The sequence below is a fragment of the Hibiscus syriacus genome, unplaced genomic scaffold, assembly GCF_006381635.1.
Source record: "Hibiscus syriacus cultivar Baekdansim isolate YM2019G1 unplaced genomic scaffold, ASM638163v2 tig00111543_pilon, whole genome shotgun sequence".
NCBI lineage: Eukaryota > Viridiplantae > Streptophyta > Magnoliopsida > Malvales > Malvaceae > Hibiscus > Hibiscus syriacus.
Window position 1 is genome coordinate 549332 of NW_024063116.1, and position 26451 is coordinate 575782.

At 34.0% G+C, this 26451-nt stretch overlaps 1 protein-coding gene and 1 pseudogene across 1 annotated transcript; both read left to right on the forward strand.

Annotated features, from left to right (window-relative positions):
- Nucleotides 1–11835: 11835 nt before the first annotated feature.
- LOC120164842 lies at nt 11836–22943 on the forward strand (annotated as a pseudogene).
- LOC120164843 (probable LRR receptor-like serine/threonine-protein kinase At4g36180) lies at nt 19517–22936 on the forward strand. The gene has a single exon (XM_039174488.1). The coding sequence runs from the start codon at nt 19517–19519 to the stop codon at nt 22934–22936; it is 3420 nt and encodes a 1139-aa protein (XP_039030419.1).
- Nucleotides 22944–26451: the final 3508 nt, after the last annotated feature.

Genomic DNA, 26451 nt, shown 5'->3' on the forward strand with positions numbered 1-26451 from the left:
ATTAAACTTCTCAAAAAGTAACAAAATGATATTAACTTTAATAAACTATTCAAAATAATTATTAAATTTATCAATCTATTACAAAATGGTTCACAAACATATCCAATTTTATCGTTTTTTTATAACGTGTAAAGGGTACTTTGCAATAGTTCAATAAATTTAATAATTATTTTATGATTTTTAAAAATTTAATAACAAAAAAAATCATTTTAACATATTTGAATGACTATTTATATATTTTATCCTAATTATTAATACATCCTATTTTAAAATGAATTAGATATTACCATAATTACATTCAATGAATGAAAAACCCAAAATCGTCAAATACAATGAATATATATTTTTTCTTTATTTATTTTTTGACCAATAGTCTATTTACTTTATTAGGTAGATTAAATTGGTAAATAAATGACTCCACTAACCCCTAGACCAAAGTGACTTCGTCATAATTATCGAACAATCACGTGGAAACAGCGTGAAATTAGGGACCACTAATTTTTGGTTCTTAATACTAATTAAGTATATTAATATTAATATTAATATTAATATTAATGATTAAGACAAGGTACGGACGGCGTTCGTACACCATAGCCGCTTGACAAAACAGGCTTTCCCGTGCCTTTTTTTCCCAATGATGAAGTTATGTAAATAATTTCAATCTTTCGACAAAATTAATTCCCAACTTCAATTTTCTATATTTTTAGATATCTCTTTAATGCGTTCACTACGTCGAATTAAAATATCTTCGTATTTTTCTTTCGTCGTCTTCTTCTTATTCTCAATTTTTATACTAAATTTTTTAAATTTTTCTTCCCTCTCAACGAGTAGTTTGCTATAGTGTTTTGGTAAATCTTCATACTTCTTATTCTTCGCCTCTTTCATTTTTATTTTCTTTTTCTTATGCTCCTCAACTATATACTTTATTGCCCCCTTTTCCCACTTTCATTTAAAGAAGAGTTTGAATCTGAATCGTCGATCTTCAAATTGGTATTGTCAAACCTATAAACATCATTAGACAAATCATTCCCAAATTTTTCTGACGACCACATTATTTGATATTCTCAATTTTTTCTCACTTATCATAAATCAAAACTTTCACCCTAAACCTCTATTTATACTAAAACAATCTCCCAAAATAGTCGTTGGAAGAGCGACGAGTTCCATTGAATTTAAAAAAAATATTGCATGTTCGCCAGGTCACCCCAACAATCGAAAACTTCAAAATTTTACCTATTAGAACTCGTCACACCGGCATGACGCATTTCGTGTCCATTAAAATACTATATATATATATATATATTACAATGTTTTTTAAAATTCTAAAAAATATATTTTTTATTGGGACTCGTCACGAGGGTATGAAGAGTCCCTGAAAATATACTAAATGTATTCGACCTTTGGGACTCACATCCCACGGCCCATAAAAAAATATATATCTCATGAAACTCGTCACGCTGAGATGACGAGTTATATCTCCACTGCAGCATATGCCATAGTTCTCACAATAAAAACCAAGATGCTCTATTGGGCTAAATAATTAGGCTCATGTTTAAATAACATTTTATATATTTAAATAGTAATTTATATTTAATGTTTTATTAATATTATATTTATGATTTCTCTATATTTTTTAAAGGATAAAGTATACAAATGGTCTCCAATTATAGGGGTACTACTTTATTAAGTATCTCGACTATTAAAAGTTACGAAATAATCATTTGACAATAAAATGTTACATTGTTAAGTTCATTGATTATTAAAAGTTATAAAATGGTCATATGACTATTCATTATGTTTCAAACTCGTCATTTTCTGTTAAAAAATGACAATTATCTAAGTCGGACGTTAACATGATGACTGAGATACGATAGTCGTTTGAGATTATGAGATTATATTTTATCATATCAATCAGCGGGTTAACGTTCTAAGAAGAATACCATCAAATTTTTAATGAAAAAGGACAAGTTTGGAACATAATGAATAGTTGAGTGACCATTTTATAACTTTTAATAGTCGAGAGACTTAATAAAGTAGTATCATATAATAGGGAGACTATTTGTGTACTTTACCCTCTTTAAATATATTATCTAATTTGATTACGAGTATTTGATTGAGATATTATAATCTTGATTCGAGTTTGAGCTTTAATTTTTTATACGAGAATTTGATTTGAAAGCTTATGATAATGAAGTTGTCATAAATTACTCAAATTCAGTAGAATTTAATTTGATAAAGAACATGTTAGAACTTAAAATTCTAAGGTTATCCTACTTATGGGTTCTTTAAGAGCTGAAAAAACAACATTACTTTTAGCACTTCCTCGAAAGCTTTATCACCATGTATTAACTAAGGGTGAGTTTCCACTCTAAAAATTTAAGCATTTATTTTTAACCATTAAAAAAATAATTTAAAGTCTTAACATATATTATAATTAAAAAAATATAATATATTTATTTATGTAAAATTTTAAAAATGTCTTTAATATACTAATTATATTAATAACATATTAAATACCATTTTTTATAATATTTTTTTTTTACAAAAATAATTTTATGACTCTTATATTCCATGTAATAATGCACCCTTAAGGTGGGTTCAGTTTGATAATCTTATTCAATAAAAATTTGGAATGATACTTTTTGTTTGATTATAGATAGTTGTAAATTTATAATGAAAGATTATTAATACTAAACAGTATTTGGAAATATAAGATGTTACCTGTTACACAATTTTAATTTTTAAAAATTATTTAATACATTAATAATATGTCAAATGTAAAATTTAAAATTTAAATTAAGTACAATAAAAGAGTTTTATGAAATTTTATACTAATATCTACCAATTCAAGATTAAAGGTTAATCTTATTTTAGAAAAATATATCATAATATTACTTTTATAATTTATTTTTATATTAATATCTACCAATTTAATATTAAAAGTTAATTTATTTTTCACCGACAAAACATTATAATCTTACATTCATAATTTTCTTCTAAAAAACAATATAACACTAACAATATATCCTTGAGGGCATTTCATAATTCGGAGGTCTTCTATGGAAGCTGCTCTCAACCTGGTGTTGGGGGCAGCCTACTATCTTACCTCCCCTACCCCCATTACATATGGAAACAAGGGACAACCAATATATCCTTTATATTTTAGTATTTCATAGCACCCATTTATTTGTCGGCGGAGAGGATCTCACTTGCAACGTAAAGATAAAAAGGAAGACAAAAAGAAAGTTGGGGTCTTGATTGTGTTACAGTCTTTAACTTTCGAACGGCACTTGGTTTCTTCTCCATTAGAATCAGAAGATTAAACCATAACTAATTTTGGGTATTTTTTTTAATCATAGAAATTTGATGCTTTTCAGTAGTATTGATTCCAACTTTATTTTCTCTTTTCCATTCAAGGAGGGTGGGGAGCTAACTAATAATCTCAACGCCACACAGCTAAATGCGTAGCTTAGCCATTTCATTTTCAATTATTTTCTACCTGCTCCTTTTGATCTATTCTTCTTGCTCATTATTAGCTTTCCGTCCTTCAGAAAGATAAAAAAGAACTGGAAAGACAAAGCTTTCAAAGCTAAAACTTATGTGGTAACAATTTGACCTAGGAAGACCTATATCATCATACATCAAATATAATAACTGTAATTAACTATATTTCAATGGGGGCTTCAATAATTTCTTGGCCGCAAGTCTAAATGAAAAAAAAAACCCTAAAATATTTAGAAGAAGGTTACAAAATTCCATATACACTTGAACCTGTATCACATGCATGTTTGGTTTCCAATTAATATTCAAAGGTGGATAATACGTGAAACAAGTTGACTATAAAAACTAGGGTTAACTATACTGAAGATCCTTTATGTTTTTAGCTCATCTTATTTTGATCATTGAGTTGTTAAGTTCAGATAGTTTGTTGTCTTGGTATGTTAGTAAAGAATAGTTAAATTTTAATTTGACCATTAAATTTTAGAAAAAAAATATTAATTTGACCCTAAAGTTTACATTAATACTAATTTAATCACTAAAATTTATTCAAAATATCAAGTTGATCCCCAAACCATTGACAATGATCGATGACACCAATCAAAGGTATACAATTACCAACAATGATGAGTGACGGAAACTTTCACTGAATTCAAGGGTGAAATTGATATTTTATCGAAAGTTTTGGAGTTAAGTCAATATTTTATGTAGAGCTTAGGGTTAAATTAGTTTTATATCTAAAATTTAGGGTCAAGTTAAAATTTAACATTTTTAATAACATGCTACATCAACAAACTAACATGAGTAAACTGCTCAATGACCAAAATAAGAAATATAAAAAATAAAAGTGATCAAAATGTAACTTTTTCAAAATCAATGAACAAAAAAAGAAAGATAAAAAATAAAAGTGATCAAATGTAACTTTTTCAAAATCAGTGACCGAAATAAGATAGACGGAAAACAAAAGATGTTAACAGTGTAGCTTACCCTAAAAACTATGGAGAGCTTTCTCATATATAGAGAAAGGTGCCTGTCTCTCCCTCAACAGCTTAGCCCTACCCTATTTGCATAGCCCTAACCAAAGCCGCCAAACGAGGACCAGAGGAGACACCACGTCCAATTTAGGTGAAAATATTTTAAGTGCAATGGATGGGCATAGAGATAGGCTCATAGCCTTTATCAAAACAGTACTTATTCTTAACTTGTTTTCCTACCACATCCTTGTTGTTTCCATTCATGCAAAAAATCTGTATTTGCGAGAGCCCTTTGATATGAAATCTTGGATTCAAAACCTGAAACGTGGTTGTTAAGACTTTAATGTCGACTTCTTTAAACATTCATTTGTTGAATGAGTGATTAAAGTTTTGTATATTATTTCATTTTACGTGGTTTCGAATCTTAACCTCTTTTTTAGAAATATAACCATTTTTTACTTAATCAAGAAATAATAATGAATTTTTCACTTTTAGTAGTTTTAGATTGCTTATTATTATTATTTTTTCATTTCCATTCAAAACAAATGTTGAGTTTTTGAAAATTTAATAATTATCTTAAATGAGTTTTTAGCTTTGTTATTTCTCTAAATTCTAACTTTATACGATTTTATCCTATACTTCTATGAATAATATTTTAATAGTTCTAGACTGATAGTATAGTTTGTTGCTACTTTTAAAGTGATAGGGTTTTCTTTATTAATAATTGAACATGATTAGTTTATTTTTCACGAAATCTTTACTGTACGACGACGACTACTACTATTACTAATAAAAATTTAAAAAATAAATCAAATCAAATCGAATTATATATTACTTTTATTCTTATGTAAATGAGTTTTTATATATTATAGGTTTTAAAATAAATCGAATCGATTAGATAATTAAAATAAAACAAAAACTTAAGTAGATAGAGATCTTAAAGAAAAACTTATTTGGGTGATCAAAACGGAACCGTGAGAATAGTTGAGTGATTAAATATATAATTTACTCTTGTTTCTTTTTAAAAGAGTTAACAATTTGGGATAAATGAAATAACTATTTAAACTTTAAATGATAAAACATTTCGAAAAATACTTTAGAAACAACTCAAAATATATAGTTGAGGGGCAAAGGTGAATTTAATCCTAATTATTAGTATACCATGATTCCTCTAAAGCAACACTATGTTATTACAGCTGACATTCTCAATTACCCAACATTCAATCTTACTTGGATTTCAGTTCTCCCTTTCACTCTTTAAGGTTTTGGGCTTCCTTGTCCAATTATCCAACATTCGGAGAAAAATTCAGTGTCATATGGGCTTGGATTTCATTTGAATGTCTTCCGTTTATTCAATAAATGAGCTTTCGTGAAATTGGGCCTCTAGTGATAGGTTTCAGTACTGCCTGTTTTTTGGCCCAATACCCCAGGCGGGTCAAATATTTAAGGTATTGGGCCAACATGGAAATTATTTTGGGAACTATGACATTCTCTACAGTTCACACCGAACTTGTCACCTCCATTAAATATAATTTTTAATAGGTCGGTTCCATGTGGACCATTAAATTATTGGTTTTATTGTGACGAGTCTATTAAAGAAATATTTTCTTTAAAAAAATTGATTTAGAAAATTTAAAAATAGGGGCTCGTCACCTCGAGGTATGAGTCCATTTGAATTAAAAAAAATAGTCGTTTCAAACCATTTGTCAACGGTCAAATTCGAGGTGACGAGTTCCATCGACTAAAAATTAAAAATAAATTAAGTAAGAAAAAAATTTAAAATTTTTATTAAGATAAAATTGTTTACAAAGTAAAAAAATTATTTACAATCTATTATAATTTATTTACATTTCCTTAGTTATTGTCGATGCCGAGGAGTTGTCGAATGATAATGCCGCAGAGCTCGTCGAGTACGACGGGATCGTCCGTCTTGATCGTCATCGACGTCGTCTTTATCGACTGCATCTTGGGTTAGTTGCTAAAAAAATTGAGGTGTACTCAGCACACTCTCAGACGCACCTTCGAAATACAGGGATGTGTTTATGGGGTTTGACACCATCAAAGTCGTTATTGATTCGACTTGGCGACTTCATTGACAATATACGAAGTGATCACGCTCACCCTGACCCGCATCTTCGTGTACCATAGATGTGTGTTGGATTGCATCCCATGAATGTCCAACCTAAGTCGGCCAAGTCATGTTTGAAGTATGATATGAGGTATGAAAACCAAAACTAGCCTGAGATGCATGGTAATAATCTTCAGATGTATGGTAATAATCTTCAGATGCATATGTTGAAGAAGATGATGACGCCGATGATTTCTTCTTTGACTTGGACTTGAGAAATCTGACATGATTTTGTTCCCATTCTTCCCTCTATTCTATTGTTGTGAGATATGGTTTTTCATTTGCTTCGTAATTTATGAGATAGGGAGAATGATAGAAATCAAGGTCCAACGATGTAATCTCATAACACGGGGGATCGATAGGTGACGTTGATTACAATGCTTGATGTAGGCAGTGTGCCAATCTTTTGAATGTTTCCCACGTATATCGATTCTATGGTGTGCATCCATTTCAACGATATCCGTAGGAATCGGCTGATATGACGCAAACTGTCGCAACACTCTATCAGCGGCATGCCATTCCACAATCACAAAATGTAGTAACGACGTCACAACACACCATAACTTAGACCCCTCAAAAAAATCCCGCTGCAATAATCGGCGGATTTCGTCATCAATATACGGAAGGAAAGAAAACTATAAATATTAAATATCAAAGTTAATATATAAAAAGTTTAATTTTTTTAAAAAAATAATAAAAGAAAATTTGTATACCGCATATCGATCGGCAATGTTGATCATCATCCCTACATTTTTTACAGTGACACCTGATAACTTCGTATCGATTATTTTATGGTGCCATCTAAAATATTTAAAAAAAATTAAAAACTAGAGTAAAAAATTAATTAAGTTTATCAAATTTAAAATATAATGTTAGAAATTTACCTTCCGGTAAGAGGAAACTCGAGGGGTTGTTGTAATCGGCGTAAAAAACAGGAACTAATACCATGCCTAAGACTATAGCAATATCAGACAACTTGCTATGTCAACTTTTCGACCATGCTCGACAACAGATGCCTTGAAAAGCTCCGGTATAGAAATGCTAAAATCACCGAGCCCCAACTGGTTCTGCAACACTTGTCGGAGTCATCTAATATTTGTAAATATTGTGTATGCGCCAAATTATCGGATTTATCCGATAATAATATCCCTCTGATAAGTTGGAGAAGATATGTCCGGGACGCAAAAATAACGTCGTTCTCTGTAGAGTCCATCGTTACTTTAAAGTCGGACTCCAACCACGTGATTCTTACCCGATAGCCCTCCATGACATTTGATGGCTACCACTTTCCCAAAACTTGATACACCAATGTCGAGGGGTCGTACAAGTTCTGCTTTACCACTGGGTCTCCACTGATAGGAACACTGAGTTGGGATGCGACGTCTTCCAAGGTAATCGTCACTTCACCACTCGGGAAATGGAAAGTGTGCGTCTTAGGCCACCAACATTCGATTAGAGCCTCAATCAACATCGGGTACACCTTGAAGCCACGTAGAAATATGGCTGGATAAAGACCGAATTATTGAAGATATATCAACATCCGTTTATACAGATATTTTGAAGTCATCCCGCGCTGACGAATACTCCCTTATCCTTCCGGTGGGACTTCAATTGATTAAACATGGACGTTGTCGAGGTGCAACATCTCTGCTCGGGAAGCCATTTTTGGGATTTTGCACAGACAGTCGAATTTTTTTCTCAATTGTTTTTAGATTTAGGGTTCGATGAGAAATCAAAACCCCAAACCCCTATTTATACCCAAATTCCAATGACTATATTTTTTTTAGCCGATAAAACTCGTTACCTCGAGGTGATGAGTTTCATATGACCGTTGACAAACGGCTTGAAACGACTATTTTTTAATTCAAATGGCTCGTCCCCCATTTTTAATTTTCTAAATTAAATTTTTTAACAAAAAATATTTTTTTAATAGACTCGTCACCTCGACGTGATGAGTCCTAATAAAACCAATAATTTAATGGTCCACGTGGGACTCACCCATTAAAACATTAGAAAATCATCACTTCAAGATAACGAGTTCGGTGTGAACTGTAGAAAATGTCGTAGTTCCCAAAATAATTTATAAGTTAGCCTAATACCCTAAATAATTGACCCGCATGGGGTATTGGGACAAAAAAAACCAGTACTGCCTACTGGATCTTGCTTAACAAAATTTATATACAAAATTTGACTCCAGAATGGATTGATAGTGATACATACACAATGTCATTTACCAAATTTATATTTTGGTAATTTTTGAGGCTTACTTCGTTGAAATTATTGACCCAAGTCTAAACATGCTTAAACCTAGGATTAAGTATGTATATTTCAATTGGACATAATTTAGTCTTCTACTTTTATATTATCATTTATGAGTGAAATAGTTTTTTATTGAACAAATTAATAAAATAGTTAGGTCTATTAATTATTTTGTTTCAAATACTAACTTGATTTTCCCTCGAAACACCAATTCCAACTTAGATGTATTTATATTGTGCTTATCTTATTTTTTGTCATTCGTATTTGTGTGTGTAAATATTATAAATTTAGAACTCATTAATGTTCCTAATGATCAAAGGATACTTGTTTTCTTACGGAGTATATGTGTTGTCAATGATTAAAAAAGATACTAAATGAATATTATCTTATAATCTTAGACTATTCAAAAAATATTATAAATTCATATATAGTATTCATATTACTTTACATCATTCAAAGTAGGTGTCTAATATTTCTAATGTTACTCTTTTAAATGTCTGGAGTGATTACGAACATAATTTTTTTGTTGATCATATTTAGAATTTTTTTTAACCATTAATAATGCATATACACACTATAGACACATGCGCTCAAATAAAATATCTAAAAACAACATTCTCTTTTACCGTTCTCTTTGAACCGATATGTTACAAACACAATTATCTTAATGGTAAAGTATATAAATGGTCACTGAACTTTTAAGATGCTTGCATTTAGGTCCCCAACATTTGAAACATGCAATACAATCACCAAACATTTAGTTCATTTGCAATATGGTCCTCGACATAATGATTGTTTCACTTTCGTTAGGGTAAATTATATACATGATCACTGAACTTTTCAGAAGCTTGCATTTAGGTCCCCCAACTTGTAAAACTTGCAACACAGTCATCAATTACATTCTAAACCCCAAATTCCAAAATACTTCAATTATATTATAAACCTCAAATTTCAAAAATACTTTAATTACATGACCAACCCCAAATTCATAATCCATTCTCAAAATCTACCATAACAAATTGAACTTGAAGCCACAACCCTAAACCTTCAAAATATAACCCTAAATACTAAATTTCCCCACCAATTAACCCAACATAATCAACAACATTTAGTTCATTTTGGGACCATAACAATAAGTGATTATTTTGGGTTTAGGATTTAAAAGTTAGATTTAACCAACTATAAGTGAACACTACTCAATTCGATTCGAAAAAAATATTTTTCGACTTGAATTGATTCAAAAAATTTGATACAAATTGACTTTGAATTGTAATTTCATAAACCCAACTTAAAAAATTTCAAGTTAAAATCGAGTTGTAAAATACAACTCGAATATCTCAAAATTTTTAGTAATTAGTGGATTAATTTTTAAGTTTGAGTCAAGTCCCTTGACTCTGTATGATATATGTATATCACATATAGAAAAATATGAAGAAATATCTGTATTGTATATGGTTAAAAAACTATTTAAATTAGAATCAAATAATATTATAGTATTATAAATATTCATAATTAAATTTAAACAGAAACTAGAAAATTCAATTCAATTCGACTTGATTTAAATTTTATAAACTCAAATTGAAAAAATTTCGAGTCAACTATTTTATAAACTGAACTGAATTAGAATAAAATAATATCATAATATGATAAATATTTATAATTAAATTTAAATATAAACTCGAAAATTCAATTCAATTTGATTTGATTTAAATTTTATAAACTCAAATCGAATTTTTTTTAGTCAACTATTTTATAAACTGAATTGAGTATTTAGGTCCAACATGACCAACATAATCACTTATTGTTCACTTATACTTGGTTAAATATTTTTGAAATGGTTATGTTTGAGGGTTTAGGGTTGTTGGTTCAAGTTTAATTTGTTATGACAAATTTTGAGGATAGATTATGAATTTGAGGATAGATTATGAATTTGGGGTTGAGAATGTAATTGATGATTGTGTTGCAAGTATTAAAAGTTTGGGGACCATAATGCAAGTGCCTGAAAAGTTCAGTGATCATTTATATAATTTACACTAACGGAAGTGAAACGACCGTTACGTCGGGGACCATATTGAAAATGAACTAAATGTTTGGTAACTGTATTGCAAGTTTTAAAAGTTGGGGAACCTAAATGCAAGTATCTTAAAAGTTCAGTGACCATTTATATACTTTACCCTTAAAAAAATTTAAAATAAAAGCTCAGAGATGGTAAGGTGAAAACAGTAATTGTGCATGTTCATATTATAATTAGAATCAGCCGTTATTTTTGAAAGGTCGGTACGGATCCAAGACAGAGAGAGGGAAAGAATAACGGCCATTGCATTTTAGCGTTGGCATTGCCAGTATTGTCAATTTCTTCTTCAACTCTCTTTCTCTTACGCAAAACGAAATGTTATGTCAGAGAGATAGAGATAAGGTTTTAACTGTTAGCTGAGTTAATCATTTGTTTCTTTCTTTTTGTTTTTCTCAGAATTCGCGGGATTTGATTCATCCATTTTTAGCTGCTTTCAGAACGTTTTTGGGTTCATTCTTAATAAGAAGGGGAGAGAATTTCAAGTTTTGTATACCCTCATTCCTTCTTTTCATTTCTCTTCCTTTTTCTTTACTGACAGACTGTTGATTGATTTGAATTGAGAGTTGAAGCGTTTCGATATGATTCTCTCTTCATGTTTCGATTCTTGAATCGAGGCGCCTCGGTAAGAGGATTGTTCAAATCGCGTTAATTTCATTTCTATGTTCAAATTTTTTAATTGCTTCTCATTTATCATATTAATATTGATATTATTCTTACGATTTTGATTTGGAAGAATTAATGGGACATACAAGTATTTGAAATTTGTCCCGAGAGGTGGAACAACAGAGAAAAAGGCTTGGAAGCGGAGGGACGACATGATTTCTGATTCTAAAGCATAGATACGGTGCGTTTAAAGGGAACTTTAGGGAGGTTCAGAAAGAAAGAAAAATAGAAGGGTTAGGATAAGAGAGAAACGGGAACAATGAGTGAGGAAGCGGAATTAATTCAAGAACAAGGGGAGAGAATTTTGGTGTCTGTTAGAGTAAGGCCATTGAACAATAAAGAGAGAGCGCGGAACGGTACATCTGATTGGGAATGCATTAACAATGACACCATCGTTTTCAAGAACACCTTGCCTGAACGCGCCATGTACCCTGCCGCTTACACATTTGGTAAGCATTTCCCTCATCGTCCATTGTGAATAAGATTTGCTTGAGTTTTAATTATTAAACTGTTAGGACCCCAAGCCTCCTTGCATCATGTTGTCAATGCATAATTAGGAATTGTCTTGTTTGAGTATTCAAAAGTTCATCAATGTTAAACAATTGGTATCTGTTATCTGGAATGCATTCTTGTGTGTTAGGATGTAGGGTCCAAATTCATGGAGATGTATTCAAGGTTAATGGACAATTTCATATTATGCACACATGACAAGATTCAAAGGACTAGACCAGACACAGGCAGTTCTTTGTTCTTTGTTTTCTTTTATTTGAGAATTGAGATTGACTTCTAATCATTGTAATTTTCTCAATTTTTTTTATGAGTAGACAGAGTTTTTGACTGTGACTGCCCTACGAGTCAAGTGTACGAGGAAGGAGCTAAAGACGTAGCACTTTCAGTACTACATGGTATTAATTGTGAGTAATCTTCTTCTTCAACCCCCCCCCCCCCAAAAAAAATTCTAGGTATCTATAGCCATATAGTAATGTAAATTTTTGTATTTTATTCAGCGAGCATTTTTGCATATGGGCAGACAAGCAGTGGAAAGACATATACGATGAGGGGGATCACTGATTATGCCGTAGCGGATATATATGATTACATAGAAAGGGTAATGATAAATTCTGGATCATCTTTTCAGACTTTTATGTGGCTTGGAAGTGACGTTTGGTTCTGATCAATATTTAGCATGAAGAAAGAGAATTTTTGGTGAAGTTCTCTGCCATGGAGATATATAATGAAGCTGTGAGAGACCTCCTTAGCTCGGATACTACCCCACTCAGACTCCTAGATGATCCAGAGGTCAAAAGTTCCCCCTTTTTTTTATCTTTCTGGTCGTCATTTTGCATGAGTATTAACCTTTCTATAGCGTTGTTTTCACTTCAACAGAGGGGAACCGTTGTGGAGAGACTAACTGAGGAAACTGTAACAGACAAGGAACATCTTCAGGAGCTCCTTTCAATCTGTGAAGGTCAAGTGTTTATAAAACACCATTGGTCCATCTCATGTTCTTTGTTTCACTTGGTGACATTTTATGTGCATTTTGGCATATTTTTAACAGCTCAAAGGCAGATAGGAGAGACCGCTTTGAATGAAACTAGCTCGAGATCACATCAGATTTTGCGGCTGGTAGGCATCCTAACTTGAATAAACTTGCTTTATCTATGTTGTGCCAGTCTTATAGCTGCGTTCAATGATGTTATTTCCAGACAGCTGAAAGTTCTGCTCGTGAATATGCTGGAGCCAAAAATTCAAGCGTTCTAGCTGCCTCCGTGGTATAATATTGTTAACTTTCTACAGAAAAAGCACTCGTCTTGTTTCAGATGCGAATCAATGAAGTGACGCAGAAGCAAATACTATTCAATTTAAAATCGTAAGTAGTAAGCTGGAGGACAAGGAAAGTCTAACTGGGTTTTTGTTTTTGCAGAATTTTATTGATTTAGCTGGAAGCGAGCGTGCCTCTCAGACCTTATCAGCTGGTGCAAGATTGAAAGAAGGCTGCCACATAAATCGAAGTTTATTAACTCTTGGAACTGTGATTCGCAAACTAAGGTTGAATAATTTCTTTTTTTTTCAATTTTTTTGAAACAAATATTATAGACTGTATCCTTAACTCATAAACATAGTGTAAATTGTGTATGGCCAATTTACATGGCAATGTATTTTGCAGCAAAGGAAGAAATAGTCATGTACCTTACAGAGACTCTAAGCTAACACGCATACTCCAGAATGCCTTAGGAGGCAATGCCAGAACAGCCATCATTTGCACTATGAGTCCTGATCGTACTCATGTTGAACAATCGAGAAACACTCTCTCGTTTGCAAGCTGTGCTAAAAAGGTAACAACCAATGCACAAGTGAATTTAGTTATGTCAGATAAGGCTTTGGTAAAGCAATTGCAAAGAGAATTGGCTAGACTGGAGAACGAAATGAAATGCTTGGGCGCATCACCCCTCAAAGTTGATATGGCTAGTTTGTTGAGAGAGAAAGAGCAACTCATTGAGCAGGTGATTATACGACTTCGCCATTTCCATTCATTTAAGCATGATATCTTACATCTAAGGAAAAATAGAAGTAAATATCAGTATAAAACCTGGCTTTCTGTAGTTATCACTAGATTTGTTGTATAGATTCTACAGGTGATTTTGGGAACTTGTATGTTTAACTTCTGTTGTCCAAAAGAGAAATAAAAAGAACTTACTAAAATAAGATAAAGCAAGTTGCAGGATGCCCTCAGTTAAACGATTTAATCTCGTTAACCTTGCTTTTTCTCTTTCGAGAATTTACAGATGACCAAAGAGATAGAAGAATTGACTCGACAACGTGATCTTGCTCAATCGCGAGTTGAAAATTTGCTACTATCAGTTAGAGAAGTTCAAATGCTAACGAGTGCAGAATATTCATCATCAAATTCATTTAAAGTGGTCAATGCTCCTTCTACTGTGGATTACAGAAAGCACAGGTATACTGTTGCACCAAATGTGCCTATGACCAACAACCAATATCTGATTCCTCTAGAGAGCTATGAAGAGGAATACCATCCCGATGGCATCACTCCATTATTGGCTGGACCTGATACAAGCAACGGCTTCAATGAGGTTGCTCTAAATGTGGGTGAAGAGTTTGAAGATGACTGCAAGGAAGTTCGATGCATTGAATTCGAGGACTCGAACATCAAGATGAATGAAAAAGCAGATGTTTCCTCTTTGATTTCTGAGAAGAATGAAGGAGAATTATCAATTGGTTCCGAGGAACAGGAAGGGAAACCAGCCATGAAGGAGTCCATTATCAAGGAAATAGAAGCTGATCATTTATCAGCTATTCCTGAGAAAGAGGAAGAGAAGGTATCCCTCAGTGCTCCTGAGGGTATTGAAGGAAAATTAGACATGACTAAGCCCATGAAAGAAGAATATGTAGTATCATCCCCCCAAAAGGAATATTTGAAATCAGATCATGTTTATAAAGATGAAACTATCAAGGCACTGAAACAAAAATACAGGAGCTGCAGAAGACCATCAAATGTCTAGTCTCTATAGGGGATTCGCCTTCTGCATTAGATAGAACTAGCTATGGTGGCACGACCATGAGTAGAAGCAGAAGTTGCAGGGCGATTATCACAACTGTGCCATCTTCACCTAACTCTGAGAACCCACAACATAATGAAAGCATACCCACTTCCACAACAGTTGAAAAGGACTTCCTTCAAAAAGCAATAGCCCTTTCCCGTAAGCTTTCTGAACTGAAAGGTGACAACAGAAATGGAGAGATGTCCAGGAGTCGTTCTCAAAATTCATTTACCTGTGCCACTGATCTTTCTGAAGGAGGCAGCGAGACAAAAACGCAACCAGAAGCAGAAATTGATAAGAAATTGGTGATGAACCTCATTCCTTTCTTCATTTTTTCTTATTCTTTCACATGAAATACGTCTTTTATATCGATATCAATCTTTTTTATGATTTAGGTTCCCAGAAGACCAAGTATGATTCATTTTACATATTTATAGCTCATTACAGATGATTATTGGGTACTAACATCTGTCGTTTTTTCGTTTGAATGATATATGTATGATAGGCAGCTGAAACCAATGATAAGACCGAGAATTCCGCAGAAAGTAACGATTCCGTTAAACTGCACTCTAGTTGGCCCGTTGAATTCGAGAATTTGCAGAGAAAGATAATCGAACTTTGGGATGCATGCAATGTACCTTTAATCCATAGAACATATTTCATCATGCTTTTCAAAGGCGACCCTTCTGATTCCATTTATATGGAGGTAGAGTTCAGAAGGTTGTCTTTTCTAAAGAGCTCAATGCCATTGGGAAGCAATGGTTTCAAAGATTGCCCAATTGACACTGCAGCTTCAAGGTGAATTTTAGATTTCGTAAGTTGGAACAGTACAATGCACATTTAGCTCTAGACTAATTCCTCTCAAGAAACAAATGATCTATTCTAACCCAACTTTGATTCAATCCAATTTAATTATAAAATGTTAACATGTCCAATCCAAACCCAAATTGACTTGATTCTAAAACTGGTTCAAATAAATTATCTAAAATGATTAGAGCCTAAAATAAATACAATTTAAATGAATAGAGCTTGTAAGTTGTAGTGACCAAACCTAAAAGAGGAGTCTTAAATAAGAACCCAAAATGGTTTAACTATGAAATGACATGAATTAATTAGAATTCAAAATGATTTGAACCTCGAACTTGAACTAAAAATAGTTCGAAACTAAACTCAAAATAATTTAAATCCAAAATTGATTAAAATTTGAAACTAGCTTAGAAGTAACCCTTGAACAAGTGTGAGCCATGGGAATATGCAACTTAAAAACAAGGAAGCATTTGAGCCGAATGAATTGAAGCGAATTTCTTGTGTGGTGGCAGTGCGAAGGATTTGGGTCGTGAGAGGAAAATGTTGTGCAAGCAAATACAAAAGATGTTCTCGAAAAAACAGAAAGAGGAACTGTACAAGAAGTGGGGAATCGGGTTGAACACAAAGCAGAGGAGCTTACAACTATCGCATCGTATATGGACAAAGACGCAGGACATGGGGCATGTGAAAGAGAGTGCAGCACTAGTGGCGAAGTTGCTAGGGTTTGCAGAACCGGGTCAAGCACCCAAGGAGGTAGTCGGGCTCAGCATCTTGCCCAGATCCGTAGCCCGAAAATCCACCAGTTGGAAGAACGTACTTCCTCCTTTGCTATAGAAGGTAGAGAGCACAACACAATCTAGGTGGTCAAATCTTCACATTTCTTTCTAACTCTTAATATAAAATCGCAAGTTGCATGTAAAGTTGATCAGGATTTTAGTAATAGATTCAATATATATACATATTTTCCTTATTATTGTATTTGAAGATATAACAATGGAATGAAGGGATTTTGTTTGCTTAATACACGATGAACATTACTACTAATAGTAGGTTGATTCTTCAAGAGTTGCTTCCACTGCAACACGTTGTACGCGTATTGAATAACATTGTGGATGGGGCAATTTTAGTAGACCATATTCGCATAAAACCCAGTTTCAGCTGCTCCATCAGTCCCCTCATCATGCATGATGCAACAATGATATTAATAGTATACAACAATCAACTGTTCCCACAAAAGCTATCTACTACCTATGTTACGCTGAATTTACACTTTGAAGAAGTATCAAAGTTGTGGTTTCAGTCACTCTATTGTGTTCAAATTTGGAATTTGGTTCATGTGCTTAATTTAGCATAATTTAATCTATAAATAGTTGTTACTTAATTAATTCAGATATTTAACAGCTTTAACAATCTCTGTTAAGATACTGACATAGAATTTCTTTTAACAAAAAAAAAAAAAAAACTCATTTTAGAAAATACATATATTTAAGAATTATTTTGGGATCTAAATTATTTATTATTGTATTCATAAAATTCATTACGAAGAAATGATGAGTTTCATAAAACATAATAAATAATTAAAATTTGTCATAAGAACATAAAAAGTTTCATATATATATTTTTTCAATTCACGTGATCAATTATGTTTTTTTAATATATTTTGTAAAGCTCATTATTTTTTTCATGAAAATTTCACCTACACTATAATAAATAATATATATTTTAAAATAATTCTCAAACACACTTTCTCTTTTCAAAAGAAGCCCGGATTATTTTCAAATTTTATTGGAAATTTCATCCTTTTGGAGTGGCTGCCACCGCTAAGCTATAACAACTCCCTTTTCAGAAAGGCTGTCTAGTATCTTAAGCTGAAACACATTAATTTACACTTGAAGTATCAACTATGGTTTCGGTCACTCTAATATGTTTGAATTTGGAAGTTGATTCATGTGCTTAATTTTATCTATCAGTTAATTAATTTAGATAATTAATAATTTTAACAGTTTCGACTTTCGATTAAAATACTTGCATATGATCGCAATCCAAAAAAAATTTTCTTTAAACAAAAAGAATCGTTCTAGCTCATCATGCTGTCTTAGATTTTGTGTGTGTGTATTAAACCAAGTATTTTTAAGATTGAAATCTATTTTAACATTATAACTGAAATATTTAACCGCGTTATTTGAAATGGTTAAATTAGATTATCAATTTATGTCAAATGAAATTATAGGGACTAAATTCGAAATTTTTGTACGGTAAAGATACCAAACCCGGAATTAGACTATTGGAAAGCTCATAATAAACAATAACCATACAAAACGAACAAATATAATTTTAAATTCAAAATCCTCAACAATCCGTTGTAGTCCAGTTGGTTAGAATATTTGGCTCTCACCCGAAAGACCCGGCTCCAAGTCCCGGCATCGGAACTCCTTTATGCGATGGAGCCACAAGCACTGTGCATCAATGATTGCTAGTACTTAATTTTTTCCCTTTCTTTTGAATAATATAATGCTTAATTATATAACATCCAAAATTAATAATAAACAGAAACTAAGTAAATTGATGGAGATAATCATTTCTTTGTCCCTCCCTGTAAACAAGATGACTTGCCTTTCTCAAGCTTTTACATGAAGTTTGGGAATCTATATGTATATATCTCAAAACTGCTATTACCTGTGGTCCTATCAAAAAGGTTTATAAAAATTGAATACTGCGTGTTCATCCATCCATCCCACAATATTTATGCATTGCGTACCAGTCCTAAATTAGTTTCTTTATGTATAAAACTACTGCTCATGTTATTGATGAAGAGAAATGTGAATATCATCATTGTTCCATGCAAAAACTTCTGTTCTGGTTGGGAGTTTGATGAATGATGACGCACATTGAATGAATACTTGAGAACTGAATGAATGTTATTGTGATAATGCACATTGAATGCATCATTTAATCGTTTGCCATCTTAAAAGAAAAATGATTGGCATCGGCTTCTTGTTTTCTGCAAAGCAAAATTGAATTTGCAGATTTTAAGGTCCAAAAACCAGAAAACAAGGGCAAAAAGGAAACCAACTTGAACACAAAGAAACCCTCAAATCTTTGATGAAACAAATAAAAGCCAATGAACAAATTAGTCATCTCTTTGGTTAAATACTGATACCTCGAACCTTTTAAACTTCCAATGACCAAATGTTTCCTTCCTTTATTTTTGTATTGTTGTTGATTGTGGGGACGAGGGAGCGTGGGTTTGGAATTGGACAGATATATTCTACTCCAACCAACAGCTACATTTTAGACTATTATATAGACTCATGCAGCAACATGTCATAAGTGTTTTAAAAGCTAGAAATCAGTTTATGGTTCGATTAATGCTTCCCTCATGCGTTAACGAATATAGAAATAATAGAAAAGGTAGAGTATTGAGTAAAAGAATAAACCTTTGTGGTCGTCGTTTGTATCAAGCTTCAAATGTTGAGTGTGAGTATGTGGCAGCACACGCTGCCTCTCTTCCTCCACCATTTCTAAAGCTCTCCACTTTCCCATTCCTCCTATGGAAGTAACGGCTGTCCTTCTTTCTTTCCTAACGCTCTTCACCTTCAACCTCCTTTTCTCTTCTTCTTACGCCCAAACTCACAGCACCCTCACTTTATCTGAGATCCGAGCGCTGACGTCATTCAAACGGAGCGTTTTCAGCGACCCACTTGGCTCTCTCGATGGCTGGGACGACTCGACACCGTCAGCTCCCTGCGACTGGCGTGGCATTGTCTGTTACAACCACCGTGTCCGCGAGCTCCTCTTGCCTCGTCTTCAACTCGGTGGCCAACTCACTGATCAGTTAAACAACCTACGTGAGCTACGCAAGTTAAGCCTCCATTCTAACAACTTTATCGGCTCCATCCCTGACTCTCTCTCTCAGTGCGCTCTCTTACGCGCGGTTTACTTCCAGTACAATTCCTTCTCCGGGAAACTGCCGCCTTCCATTTTCAACCTCACCAACTTACAAGTCCTGAATATAGCTCATAACTATCTCTCCGGTAGAATCACCGCCGTAATTGCGCCGTCCCTTCGGTACCTGGACTTATCCTCGAACGATTTCTCGGGGGAAATACCGTCGAATTTCTCGGTCCAGTCTCAACTACAACTCATCAACTTCTCATACAACCGGTTTTCCGGTGAAGTTCCGGCGGGCATCGGAAATTTCCAACAACTGGAGTACCTCTGGCTCGACTCGAACCAGTTGTACGGCACGTTGCCTTCGGTTATTGCAAACTGTTCTTCTTTGGTGCATTTTAGCGCTGAAGACAACCAGCTTAAAGGATTACTTCCGGGAAGTATCGTCGCGGTTCCGAATCTTGAAGTGCTTGCATTATCGCGTAACGGACTCTCCGGCCCGGTTCCTGAAACCATTTTCTGTACATCACCGGGGAGCAGAACGGCGTCGTTGAGGATTGTTCAGCTGGGATTCAATGAGTTCACGAAACTTGTTAAGCCGCGAAATAATGGAAGTTGTGATTCGGTTATGGAGGTTTTGGACTTTAACGAGAATCACATCCATGGCGAGTTTCCATCTTGGTTGACCAGTTTGACCACGTTGAGAATTTTGGATTTTTCTGGAAACTTCTTTACTGGCTTACTACCGGTCGAAATCGGAAACCTTTTCAACTTGCAAGAACTTAGAGTGGCCAACAACTCTCTAAACGGTTCGGTCCCTAATCAACTCGTTCAATGCAGTTCGTTAAAGGTGGTTGATTTTGAAGGAAACCAGTTTTCTGGTAAATTACCGGCCTTTTTAAGTCAACTGAGGAGCTTGAAAAGCATATCTTTGGGAAGAAATCTATTTTCCGGTTCAATTCCGTTTGGGTTTGGGAACATTTCAGGACTTGAAATGCTGAACTTGAGTGGAAATAACTTGACCGAGACTGTGCCGGGAGATATAATTCAGTTGGGCAATTTAACAACTTTAAACCTCAGTCACAACAAATTTTCTGGGGGAATTCCTAAATGGTTGTCAGATTTATCTAGTTTAGTGGTTTTAAATTTAAGTGCTTGCGGATTTTCAGGGAAGATTCCTGGAACTATAGGGAGTTTGATGAAATTAAAATCTCTTGATTTGAGTAAGCAGCAGCTTTCCGGGGAGTTGCCTATTGAACTTTTTGGGTTGCCAAGTTTGCAGGTCATTGCTTTAGAAGAAAACAGGATATCTGGTGATGTTCCTGAAGGTTTTAGCAGCTTGGTTGGTTTAAAATCCTTGAATCTTAGCTCCAATGAATTCACTGGTCGGATTCCAAGCACCTATGGTTTCTTGCACTCATTAGTTGTGCTTTCCTTGTCCCACAATCGAGTTTTGGGTACGATACCGGTGGAGCTTGGTAATTGTTCTGATCTTGAAGTGCTTCAGCTTCGTTCGAATCGATTGAAGGGCAACGCGCCAGGTGATTTCTCTCGGTTGTCTCATTTAAAAGAGCTTGATTTGAGTTCCAATAAGTTAGATGGTGAAATCCCAGAGCAAATTTCCAAGTGCTCCTCCATGACTACTTTGTTGTTAGATGGAAATCAGTTCTCAGGTACCATACCAGGTTCATTGTCAAATTTGTCCAACTTAACAAGTTTGAATCTTTCTTCGAACAGATTGAGTGGATATATTCCATTAAGTTTTTCAAGCATGTGTAGTTTGAAGTACTTTAATTTGTCGAGAAACAATCTCAGGGGTGAGATTCCGAAAGCAATCGGTTCTCGGTTCAATGATGCTTCTCTGTTTTCAAATAATGCAGAACTATGTGGTATGCCATTAAGAGAATGTGCAAATGAAAGAAATAGAAACAAGAGAAAACTGATTCTATTGATTGCTATGGTTGTTGGCGGGGCTTGCATTTTTGCATTGTTTTGTTGTGGATATATTTACAGCCTTATACGGTGGTGGCAGAAGCTGAGAGGATGGGCAACTGGGGAGAAGAAGAGGAGTCCGGCTCATGCATGTTCAGGAGCTGGCCGGAGCCATGGAAGTGGTGAAAATGGAGGTCCGAAACTAGTTATGTTCAATAACAAGATAACTCTATCGGAGACGCTCGAAGCGACGAGGCAATTTGATGAGGAAAATGTCCCGAGTCGGGGAAGAAATGGACTTGTTTTCAAGGCAACGTTTCAAGATGGAATGGTTCTATCTATCCGTCGACTCGTCGATGGGTCGATTGATGAAGCTACCTTTAGAAAAGAAGCCGAATTGCTTGGGAAGGTAAGGCATCGAAACATAACAGTCCTAAGGGGATACTATGTGGGCCCTCCCGATCTAAGACTCCTTGTTTATGACTACATTCCTAATGGGAACCTAGCTACCCTCCTCCAAGAAGCATCTCAACAAGAGGGACATATGCTCAACTGGCCAATGCTTCATCTGATTGCCCTTGGCATTGCTCGTGGCCTAGCATTTTTACACTCTTTATCGATCGTTCACGGTGATGTCAAACCACAAAACGTCCTCTTCGATGCCGATTTCGAAGCTCATTTATCCGAATTCGGACTCGAGAAACTCATAATAGCAACCCCAGCAGAAGCTTCGTCGTCTTCAACCCCGGTTGGCAGTCTAGGTTACGTAGCACCAGAAGCTGTTATAACAGGTGAACCGACCAAAGAAGCCGATGTGTACAGCTTCGGGATCGTACTGTTGGAAATCCTTGCCGGAAGAAAACCGGTTATGTTTAACCAAAACGAGGACATTGTGAAATGGGTGAAGAAGCAATTGGAGAAAGGGCAGATCTCGGAGTTGCTGGAGTCGGGGCTGCTTGAGTTAGACCCTGAATCATCAGAGTGGGAAGAGTTCTTGTTAGGGGTCAAAGTGGGACTCCTTTGCATAGCATCCGAGCCACTTGATAGGCCAGCCATGGCGGACATCGTTTTCATGTTGGAAGGATGCAGAGTTGGACCAGAGATTCCATCTTCACCTGATCCAACCTCTCTACCTTCCCCAGATTGATATATTTTAGGCTTAATTTGATTTTGTAATAGAATTACTTCAACAAAAGAAGTCATTCTTTTCGCCCCCTAATTTTGTGCGTTTTTTTAAAAGGGTAAAGTGCTACTGTCCCGGTGGATAAAATCCCGCCAAAGGTATGACGCCTAAACTGGAAAAGCCACGTGGCAAGAATCGAGGGATGGGGAGAAGTAGCCGTTGGGAGAATCATTGGGAAGAGGCGAAGTTGGCGTCAGAACCCTTGAGATCGTCGGAATTTGACGTTTTCCAAACAAGCATTTGAGCAAGTAAGGTAGGCCGTTCCAAATACATCCTATTTTAAAATAATTATTCAATTTATTACTTTTTGAATATTATTTTTCAGTTTAGGTATTATAAAATGTTTCTTCTACTCAAGTGGTAGTAACACAAACAAATGTTGAACTACAATAAAACAAATTCGAGGGTTAAGATTATAAAAATATAAAAAAGTCATACAAACATGTAACTATATGAATACAAATATGAGTAATGTTAAAAGCTTGTGAGAAATTATTTAGATATGTGAATTCTCAAGTATTTAAATATAAAATTTTAAATATAAAATTATTTTACGATTGAATACAAAGCTAATAGCCTAATACACCTATTGTCTTCAACACTATAATTGATTAAAATGGGAGAAAGAAGATAATTGAGTGATGAATATTGTAATTTTCTCATTTATAACAACATTAAACTTAGTTAAAAGGTCACATTGAGTTATTTTGTGAGTTAAATGACCAAATTGATCGCTAAAAATATAACTTTGAGATGTTTGATGTATCATGTCAGCATAAAGTAACGTAGACGTTTGTCAACGATAAAAAATATTAGTCAAAATATTACATTAATTTTTTTTTCGAGTTGAAAGGTTACATTAATAAAAAAAATAAAGACTAGATTAATTTTTTTTAAAATTCAAGGCCTCTAATGCTTTTTTAAGAAAAAAAAACACCACACCTCTGTACGGCGATGGGTGTCATGAAAAATATAAATAAATGATGATGCATTCGGGTTTTGGGTCCCACCGGATCAGCCTAAAATTTAAAAAAGGAAAACAGTAGAGATGAAAATAATGGATGGGACAGTTACAGAGGGTCAGAGCCACGGTGTGTATTTATGGGTTGCGAGTTCAGAAGCCCCACAACATTCAATCGGGTCATGACATCAAAACACAACAGTTTTCCCCTTCCCTATAAAGTCCATTTCCAACCAAAAGGATTAAAATTTAACTAGAGAGGGGGTAAATTTGCTAGGGGTAGTAAATGGTAAAAATACGGGGCCCTTTCCTGTCTCAACCAATAGCTCAATAATGCAAGGATGGCATAGCTATTGAGTAGCATGTGCAAAGCAGAACAGGCTGTTGCAGCATGTAACTTTTTCTGCCATCACCTTATTTATTTTTTTACTTGTACTTTTTGTTGATTCGTCACTGTCAAAAGAGGACTACAGTGATGTCATGTAACTTCTTTTTTAACCTTAACCGGTAACTAGCTAGATTCAATATGATAAAACTTAGGAGGCAAAGAATGGTTTTATTTACCCAAAGAATCTTCTCTAACAATGAAACCGTCAATGATTATGGAGTGTTAGACATAGCTGAGCGGTTCAAATGATTGTAACTGAAGGAGTTAGTAATTGAGGTTGGTAATATTGTTAAACTGTTATAGGATTCTGTTAGATTAGTTTGCTGCAGTTATTGTAGTTATGTTAGAATACTTGAGTTACATTTCTGTATGCTGTTTTTATACAGCTAGCAGAACTACAATAACTGCAGTTAACTAATCTAACAGAATCGTATAACAATCTAATAATATTATCAACCTCAACTACTAACTACTTCGGTTACAATCATTTGAACCGCTCAGCTATGTCTAACATGGAGCATGATGATGAGGAGGGTGAGGTGAGAGAGAAATATCCTACAAGCATAAATACAACAATGCCGAGTGGAACCCATCTGGGTATTCAAGGAACACAAAATCTCCTACCTACCTGCAGATGAGCTATAAATTAAAAAGCTTTCATGAAAAAATTTAAGTGCCTATGGCATGTAATGCTTATGCTGCCCTAGTTTTTTTTCTTTTACAATGAAGAATCCTGATAAATTCACATCATGGGCCTCCATTTGCTTGCATATAAGAGTAGTTGGCTGGCACTTTCAAGTTCAACTCAATCAAAACAAAATAATATGTGCTCAACTCAACCCAGAGAAAAATAAAGTGAATCAGTACTGTCCAGGCTCATCCATAAGTCAGCTCGAAATTTTGAGAATGTAGTCTTGTTTCAATTGTGCTCAAGGTTTTATGCAAGTGTTTTTAAGTGCTAAGTTTCACATTGAATAGCATTCTATACAATGATACAGCTTCCATGATTCCTCACACCAGATTGAACTTTGAGGCAGTCTGATCATCGCGTTTTTCGTTTTTTTCGTTGCATTGATTCGTCAAGCATCACGACAGAGACGAGTAATTTGCATTCTAGTCTCTAGAGAACGTCAGGATTCCTCAGGTTCTACACAGAATCTTGACTCAGATAAACAACACCTTGATTAATCAAGCAGCGTAACCAAACCTGTTTTAAAAGGGTCCCAAAGAAGACAAATATTTGAAGCTTGCTGTGACAGCTAAGCCTACTGAAATATGCATTCATAATGCTAAAACCCAACACTACTCCATTTTATTTCCATCTAGGTAACTTGCAATTATAGTTGTTCAATTTGAGATCTAATCTCTATGCACAGATTATTTTAGGTAACACAGTGATGTTGAATTTCATATTCAATACCTTGTTGCTTAGACCCTATATTTTTTTCCCAGAAACAGAAAAAAGATTGCAGAAACAGTTATCTCATGCCATTTAATTTTTTTTTTGTGTATTGATAAGCTTAAAGCACGGCAATCAAATAAGATTTTGTTTTCACATGCAATACAAGCTGTGTAAAAAAAAATCTGATCCGACCAATCTAATATATTGATTCGATCTAAATTTTAGATATTAAAATAAATAATAATCAAATCAAATACTAATCACCTAAATTCTAATTTTAGATTATTCAAAAGTCATAAAAATTTAACTTTTAGAGTTTGAGTAATCACTAAGACACTAATCCGCTATCAATTTTGATTTATTTTAATACCTAAACTTTTAAATTTTTAAAACTATACGTAAAGTTTAGCTTTTATTTCATTTTAGTACTCAAACTTTAGTTTTTGTTTCATTTTAATACCCCGTTAAGTTTTGCACCTTAATATCCTTTAAGTTTTGCAAAAATTGAAAGTTTATGTATTAAAATCAGATATTCAAATATCAAATCCAAAAAATCAAGTATCTGATTTTTTTTAGGATCAGATTCAAATTACTAGAGATTCTAGTAACCTAAATATTTTGATATTTTAAATTTCATATGAATAATATCTGTTGAAAATGTAAACCCCTAATGCAAGCCATCATATAGAGTTCAGATAGCAGGGGCTCAAAATAGTCGCACCAAACTC

What these genes read in the sequence shown, in the direction of transcription:
- LOC120164843 (XM_039174488.1), top strand. Translation starts at nt 19,517, where the DNA reads ATGGAAGTAACGGCTGTCCTTCTTTCTTTCCTAACGCTCTTCACCTTC.